The sequence below is a fragment of the Sinocyclocheilus anshuiensis genome, unplaced genomic scaffold, assembly GCF_001515605.1.
Source record: "Sinocyclocheilus anshuiensis isolate Anshui unplaced genomic scaffold, SAMN03320099.WGS_v1.1 scaffold55, whole genome shotgun sequence".
NCBI classification, from domain to species: Eukaryota; Metazoa; Chordata; class Actinopteri; order Cypriniformes; family Cyprinidae; genus Sinocyclocheilus; species Sinocyclocheilus anshuiensis.
This window is the reverse complement of record NW_015549647.1, coordinates 2,668,379-2,677,261: the sequence shown is the minus strand read 5'-3', so window position 1 is coordinate 2,677,261 and position 8,883 is coordinate 2,668,379. Positions and strand designations below refer to the sequence as shown.

The 8,883-nt window shown below is 41.5% G+C and overlaps 1 protein-coding gene across 3 annotated transcripts in view; it reads left to right on the top strand.

Moving 5' to 3' along the window:
• LOC107660065 (protein TANC1-like) overlaps positions 1-8,883 on the top strand; it is an 89,324-nt gene that overhangs the window by 52,158 nt on the left and 28,283 nt on the right. For 2 of the 3 annotated variants that reach the window (XM_016449266.1, XM_016449267.1), the window contains exon 5: positions 5,315-5,436. In XM_016449266.1, the coding sequence (XP_016304752.1) occupies positions 5,315-5,436 (122 nt within the window). Of the gene's footprint in view, positions 1-5,035; positions 5,090-5,314; positions 5,437-8,883 lie in introns of those variants that run through there. The other variant, XM_016449268.1, reaches the window with a different exon arrangement.

Below are 8,883 nucleotides of genomic sequence, written 5' to 3'. Positions count from 1 at the left end.
GTGGAGCAGAGGCAGAGACCATGAACCGGGGATCAGTGGTGGACCTGGACCGTTGAGCAAGGGTAGGTCTAGACCATGGAGGATTGGGCAAGACCATGGGCCCTGGAGCAATGACAGAAACCATGGACTGTGGAGCAGAGGTGGGCCTGGACCATGGAGTAATAGAGGTCCATTTAGCAGTGGCGGAGACCATGGTGGAGCCGGCAGAGCAGGAAGCCAGGGCTGAGAAAGCAAGCAAAGTGAAGCCTGCGGAGCAGAAGACCACCACAGGTCAGGAAACCATGGCGAAGCAGAGACATGGACAGACCACCTGGTTGTGACAGAACAGGCAGACGATTTGTTAGCGGCCTCCATAGCAGCCCGCAACATGACAGGCAGAATATCCTTGAACGGCCTTAGTGGCTGTAGTATGACAGGCAGAGAGTTTATGAGCGGCCTCCATAGCCATGACATGACAGGCAGAGTGTTCAGAAATGGTCTCCATGGCTGTGACAGGACAGGCAAGGGGTTTAGGGATGACCTCCTTGGCCATAGCAAGACAGACAGAGAGTTCAGGGACAGCCTCCTTGGCCCTGACAGGACAGGCTGAGAGCTCAGAGACAGCCTCCTTGGCTGTGACAGGACAGACTGTGAGTTCAGAGACGGTCTCTTTGGCCGTGACATGACTGGCACGTGTGACCACTGTGGTCAAAACGGGACAAGCAGGAAACTCATAGACTGGTGCCAAAATAGGACTGAGCTCTGGGACTTGAGCGGGCTCTGGAGCGGATTCGTGGACTGGAACGGGCTCTGAAGCGAACTCAAGGACTGGTGCAGGCTCTTTTTCAGATTCATGGACTGGAGTGCAGTGTGTAGCCCAAAAACATAATATGGAAACCGCCATCATGGGCAGTACAGCTGACGGAGGGAGGACCTCAGGGTTGGACAGCACTGAGGCCGCGGGGTTTGGGAGCGTTCAGGCTACCGGGGTGTCAGACGCTCGCACTGACATTATTGGTGGATCCATTACACTGGCCATTAGTCTTATCTGTCTTGGCCCAAGCTCCGCAAACACAGGAGCTTGTGTCCTATAGGCTTTGGCATGGCAGCAATGACGGGTTGAGACTCTGGAGTGGCACCCATGTTGGGTCGAGGCTCTGGAGTGATGGCCATGACGTGACGATGTTCTGGCGTGGCGGCCATTTTGACTGATGACTCAGGCGTGGCGTGAGCAGGCTCTGGCTTGGTAGGCATGACGTGAATGGGCACTGATTTGGTAGGCATGAAGTGAGCAGGCTCTGGCTTGGTAGGCATGACGTGAGCAGGCTCTGGCTTGGTAGGCATGAGGTGAGCAGGCTCTGGCTTGGTAGGCATGATGTGAACAGGCACTGGCTTTGTAGGCATGACGTGAGCAGGCTCTGGCTTGGTAGGCATGACGTGAACGGGCACTGGCTTGGTAGGCATGAAGTGAGCAGGCTCTGCCTTGGTAGGCATGACGTGAGCAGGCTCTGGCTTGGTAGGCATGACGTGAACAGGCAATGGCTTGGTAGGCATGAAGTGAGCAGGCTCTGGCTTGGCAGGCATGGCGTGAGCATGGTCACATGACAGGGTCAGGGAAGTACATGACAAGGCAGGAACCAAGACAAGAAAATACAAAATAAAAGACATGAAAACATGAACATAAACCAAATCCCAAAACCTAGATAGATAGATAGATAGATAGATAGATAGGTAAATTATATTTGTAGAATCACTGACACCATCTCCATTGTATTGCTACTCTTTCCTTGTCTGTTACTTGAATCATCATGATTCCACTATATGTATGTTTTGTTCTGAGGTAAATTTTCATCCTTTTCATCGCTGCTTTTTAAAATATTTATTAATTAATTTTATTTTAATACACTATTAATAGTTAAAATGTGTTCGTGTATAGAGTATAAAATAAAAAATATAACCAGTACGATTTTTCATTTGAGTAACATCTGATGCTATAAATGGTGTTGTTGCTTGTATTTATGACATCAAAGTCATTACACAGATTTATTCCAGTACATTGCCGTACATCACACATTTAGAGTTTAGATTTACGTAGCTCACTCAAACAATCAGGAGGGAATTTGGCAACAGTTCTGAAGTGATTTTCACACACACGCACACACAAGTGTTACTAGTCTTCTAGACTTCTGGCCTGCCAAAATGAGAAGGCACCACTACTGCTTGAGTGCTCTGCAAAAACAAGCCATGTCTAATGGTGTGTGTGTGTGCGCGTGTGGAGGAAATGGTTTGGTATACATAGTCTTCATAAGCAAAAGGGGAGTGAAATGTGTGAACTCATTGGGAGGTCTGTGTCCTTTGACAAACGCAGATCAACTGGATACCAGCTGAGAAGAGCTGGCTGCAGACTTGTGGACCACTGTAAACGTGCTTAGAAACAATCCACACTCATTTCACTCTCCTAATGTCTGTATGTAAAGAAAAGCAGAATAAATTGTTTAATTAGGGAACATTTATCTGGTTTAACATGCTTTTATATGCCTTCGAATGTAGACCCGGAGGGCGAGCGTGCTTATGCCGCATTTCATTGAATGTTAATAAATGTTTTATGAATGATGTATTAAATATGGATTCTGCCTGAGGTTTGTCTGTGAAATCTGCAGTCAGTCGAAAGCAAACAACACTACCTGACCAGCAGCATCAATCGATCATGAAGTGATTTGTGCAAAGCTGGATTGATGGCAGGAGATGTTAACGAGGGAGGGAGGGAGCAGGACAGTGTGTTGCTGACGGAGTGCAGTATGCTAATGAACTGTGGCCTATTGCCCTGCCACCCCCTCAGGGATGCTACACAAGACTGCCCTGCTCGTTTACATATCGTAATAGTGTAAATATGACTGACCACATATTTGTTTAAGTTATGCTTTTGTGTCTTGGTATTTACTTGGTAAATATGATATCATCATTAGAGTTTTGTGGCATTTTGTATATGTGCATGTTAGTTTGAGTATCTATATACTATATGTTGAATTATGGGTGTGTGATATTCTTATAATTTGTCAAATTCTTTTAATCAATAAATTCAAATTTGAATAGAGTCACTGTAGTCGTAACAATCAAATGAATCAGGAGCCACAAAATCCATTTTTGCATCACAGAAGGGGCCCAGAAACTGCCACTAAAGCAGCATTTAGATGCATTTACATTGCAATTACAGTTGCATCAATGATACTATGAGATTAATGTTCTAAAAATAATATTTTGAATATTGACATATGAAATTGTTTTTTAAAAACTGAATGTATCTAAATTACCAGAAAATTCTCGTTAAGAGATCATGTGTAAACAACACCTTTTCAAAAATACCGGTAAATTTGTTCTGCCAATTTACCAGTATGAGAAGTTGTAACATTACCAGTAAATTACCGGTAGTGTGCTCTGTGTGAACGCAGAATGAAGATTACCGGTATGAGCATGTATGAGTTCAGAACGCACTGACGTAAGACATCTACTCTGAGCCAGTCATAACATTCTGAGATTCAGATGACACATTTACGCTACGCTGTGTAGTTTGGTTTGAAGTCGTCTAATACAATGTCTCTGGGCCAAAAGCAGCTGCATGAATGTGAACGTTTGACACAAAAATGAAAACATCAGCAAATACACTGACCGCATATACCCCTACATGTTTACAAACACAATACCGGGAAAATTACAATGGCTGGCATTGAATGAGATCAGCGTACTGAGACTTAAAAGTGGGTTCTTTGCAGTTGCTGGGTGGTTACTTGCAAGTGCAAAGTAATGTGGTATCAGTGATGAAACTTTAGTGGTCATATTAAAGCAGTTTTCAATATTGATAATAATAAGAAATGTTTCTTTAGCTCCATATCAGCAAATTAGAATGATTTCTGAAGGATCATGTCACACTGAAGTCTGGAGTAATGACTGCAGTTGATTCAGTAAACCTTACAGATTTTATTAAGTATTTCTGAATGAAACAATATTCTGCTGGAAGACGTATTTCTGAGTGAAACAATATTCTGCTGGATGTCTGTCAGTCTATAATATTATTGGTTAATATTTTCCCCCACCTACATGGCCTTGGTTACAGTAGCAAAACATTTTTTTTTCTATTCACTAGAATAATATGCACTGATAAATCATGTGCAGCAAAACCAGAAATATTTATTTAACAAGTGATTTTGAGTTGATGTATTTAATGTTTAGCCAATTGGTCTCTCTTCCAAATCGAACCGATTTTCAACACAACTCGATGAACGTCACTGAATTAAATCCCTAAAATGTCAGTATCTAACATTAAATTAATGGAGAATGAATGTTTCTTTTTATGTCTGGCAATTCAGAATTGTGGGATGGTGTCGGTGCACGTAAGAAGGGGAGAGAATGAATGAACGCATGTGTGCGTGTGCGTGTGTGTCTAGTCAGTTGTACTAGCCCAGTGATTGCAGCGAGCACGATCTCTGCTCGTTCACATTCACACCCTGTCCTCTCTGTCTCACACACAGCCTCTGAATGGATGGAAACTTGGTTGTCATAATCGCATCTCAAACCTAGGCTGTCTGAAGCTGTGCCGAGCACTGTAAAGACCGTGTGTTGTACTACAGAGCGAGAGATACTGGGCAACAGAGAGGAGGGGGAGAGAGGGAGGGGTTGAGACAGAGAGAGAGAGAGAGATGTGAGAGGGAGGGACGGAGATTGCAAGAGAGCAGAGGAGACTGTGAAAGGCAGCGAGTGGAGAGGAAAGGAGAGCGCAGGAAGTGCCACACCAGTCCTTTGGATCTTGGTGAGTTGGGACAGATTTGCACACACAGCCTCTGAATGGATGGAAACTTGGTTGTCATAATCGCATCTCAAACCTAGGCTGTCTGAAGCTGTGCCGAGCACTGTAAAGACCGTGTGTTGTACTACAGAGCGAGAGATACAGGGCAACAGAGAGGAGGGGGAGAGAGGGAGGGGTTGAGACCGAGAGAGAGAGAGAGATGTGAGAGGGAGAGACGGAGATTGCAAGAGAGCAGAGGAGACTGTGAAAGGCAGCGAGTGGAGAGGAAAGGAGAGCGCAGGAAGTGCCACACCAGTCCTTTGGATCTTGGTGAGTTGGGACAGATTTGCCATACATCCTGGAGGAATAGCGTTGAATATGTAATTAGTCTGAATGTAGGGTTTGAATGTAAATGTGGTCAAGTAGGTGTATTGTCAATGTGAATGTATCCTTTGTGTGTTTGGGTACCTGTAGACATGTTGCTTTTGGGTGTGGGCTTTTTGTGTGCATCCTCCCCTAACCTTTGCGTTTGTGTGCGTGTATGTGTGTGTGCAGAGCTGCTCTCGCCGGCTGAGTCTGGCTCCTCCCCGGCTGTCCAGGAGCTCATGACACGGTTGGGCTTCCTGCTGGGAGACGCCATCCCCACCTCATCACAAACAAACATGGAGGAGAAACAGGTAAGCATGAACCCTACAGGTCTAAACACCCAAACTCTGACAGACATGCAATCTGATACACAAACAACCTGCCTGCTGCATCATGTCACCGTAGATTGCAAGATTAGGACGATAACATCCTTAGAAAGAGGAAACGGCTTCTGAATTTTCTTTTCAGTCAGGTTACACCCAATCAGCCTTAAATACCAGAGGTCATTTATCAGAGAGATCGATTACACTGCAGGAGCTGTTTTGCCCTCAGAATCACACTTTCACTCCAGACACACTACTGGAAGAGCTTTGTTTTAGATTACACTTGGTTGTTCGTACTCTTAAAGGGGTGATTCACTGCTGGATTGTGTAATCTACAATTTAAAAGATTGGCTTTTAATAAAATTTTGCAGCAGAAATGCAACTTGTATTTAAATCGGTGCTTACATGACTAGAGAAAAAGGGCTGTGGCATTCGCTTTTGCCAAAAAGGTAGGGAAACTGCTTTGGGTTTGATCCAACTGTCTGTCAGTGGGGATACAAAAGTGTGGAAGTACAATCTGTAGTTTTCACAAAAGCTGTCAAAAGTCCTTAGGATGGTGCTTTTTGCTGACCAATAAAATGGGAGATTTGGATGCAGGTAACGCATGGAGAAAGAGTACACATTCATTTACTTATAGTACCAACATTGTAAGTGACTTAGATTCCAGATAAACAAGGCTTTATTTAAAATTATTTACTGAAATTATATTTATTTTATTTAAGCTGTATTTGTATGACGTTTCAGACTTGTGCTTTGTGTTTTCTATTGTATAGCTGTAATATACTAATGCCTGATTACTAAAAAGATCTTCGTTCAGCATCTTTTTGTGTTTGTTTCTACAATTTAAGGATATTTGTGATGGTGTGTCCACATCATCATACAGTAGGTACATCATACAGAGGTTTTGAGGCATTTATCTGGGATCTAAGTCGCTCTTAAGAGGCTTACGTAGCGTTTTTATGGATTGCTGCACATAAAGCTACTAGTTGCTGAATTCATCCAGAAGCATGCTTCATCAGTCATGTATTATCACAAATGAAAAGCTGCTTTCTGATTGGCCAGTTTCTGACTTTCCCTTCTGGCTTTTCAAATGCAACACATTAAGTATGAATGCTGGTTTCTGCGTGTTTGCTGCCTTATACGTGCATAGCTGCTTTATAAGGGTAGAAACCGTCTGGATGTGGAGAAGCACCCTGGAGATGTTGCTGCCGGTGAGTAATGCAGTTTCTCCGTGGGAAAACAAATGATGCAGGTGAAGCAACAGTGTCCCTCTTACGCACGCTCATCTAACGCTATTGCAGCACTGAAGAAATGATTGAACAGGTGCATGAAGCTCTACCTGAAAGCTTGAGCTCTGCTTTACTCTGATGTGTGTTTGTGTGTGTGTGGAGAGATAAGTATCTTTCATTGGTGAGCGGCTGGCAGGCAACAGTTCTCTGGGGACCGGGGCTCCGGTACACTGATTCCCCTCACACACACACACACGCACACCATCACTCTCCCTGACCTATATAGAGTGCGGAGAGAGGTAAGAGGAGAGGACAGAGTAGTATCTAGGGTTTGATATACTCTGTACAGTATTAAAACAAGAGTCAAGCAGAAATTTTCATTCTGTTGGTTTATGCTCTGTAAGCACTTCAGATATGCAGCAGGTAGGTTACCTAGGGCCCTATGAAATCAGTTTTATTTTTTCCCAAATTCTGTTGTATTTGTTTTCCAAATTCAGTTTTTTCCATTTTAATTTTCTCTGTAAATTTTCTGTTTTCTCTGACTCTGTTTTAATGGTTAAATTAAAAATATTAATCAAAAAGCATGTCTAATTAATTGAAATCATGAAACTAACACAATTTAACAGCAATTTATTACCAAATTCTGTGTTTTCCATTCATTTTCTGGATTCCATTTTAATGGTTTCATTACATTTTAATAATCAAAAGCATCTCTAATTAACTGATTTTATATTAAAAAAAATATTTATTATTATTTTGTTTATTTATTTATTTTATTTTTTTTTTCAGAAATATAGTGTTGTGTATTTACATTTTTCTGGTAAATAATTTTACTGGTAAATATTCCTTAAAAAGAATGTTTTAATAATAATTTTAGTAGTAGTAGTACTATCATTACATTAAGTAATATATTTCTGTCACAGTTTATTCAAGTTAAAATTAACTTTTATTTTGACGGGTTGCTGTGATGACCTTTAAGTTTCTGTTTGTATATGATATGACATTTTTTTTTCTCGAAAGAAACGGAAAAATGCTCATGAAGTGACTCTCAGAGCAGTTCTAGAGATTATGTTCATGTGTTCATGTACTCGTCGGCAGAGGCTGAAAACGGTGAGCGTCATGCGTGCTTCAGTGTGTGTGTAGTAAATTAAACCGCTCGTCTGCACCTTTCATTCACACAGAGACACGCAGAACATGCAGGATTAATTTTTAAATAGTATTTTCGCGGCTTAATATTAACAGACACTAGTCCATATCGTGTTTTTATTTGAGTGTACTGACCTAGTTTTGATTCATTCAACCAAAATTTGGCAAATTCTGTGACATTCCGCGTTATACATTAAATTCCATTTTTATGACTGGATTCCGCGATTCCGTCCGCGTTTTCTGCATCTCGGAAATCATAGGGCCCTAGGTTACCCATAATTTCTCACACACCAGCATTCATTGTGCTAGTTCTTTGGGCTAATCTGCATTCAGCTCTTCTGGTCCTTTTTAAAACATTGGTTCTCAACCAGGGGCCCAGCCCTCAGCAAACATCCAAGAGCCACGAAAGGATGACTTCAGTTTTAAGTTAATGGATTACTATTAATATATTAAAATAATTAATCTGACCTGAATTAAAATACTAAACCAAAAGCACAAAAATATGAAGATATTTTACTGAAGAACATACAGTTTTTGAAACTTCTGGAGTCACAAACTTAATCATGGTTAATTAATTTAATATATAAATAGTAGCTCTGTCATAATGACAGCAGAAATACTATAATACTAAGAAATATACAGGTGCATCTCAATAAATTAGAATGTCATGGAAAAGTTTTTTTATTTCAGTAATTCAACTCAAATTGTGAAACTCGTGTATTAAATAAATTCAATGCACACAGACTGAAGTAGTTTAAGTCTTTGGTTCTTTTAATTGTGATGATTTTGGCTCACATTTAACAAAAACCCACCAATTCATTATCTCAACAAATTAGAATACTTCATAAGACCAATAAAAAAACATTTTTAGTGAATTGTTGGCCTTCTGGAAAGTATGTTCATTTACTGTACATGTACTCAATACTTGGTAGGGGCTCCTTTTGCTTTAATTACTGCCTCAATTCAGCGTGGCATGGAGGTGATCAGTTTGTGGCACTGCTGAGGTGGTATGGAAGCCCAGGTTTCTTTGACAGTGGCCTTCAGCTCATCTGCATTTTTT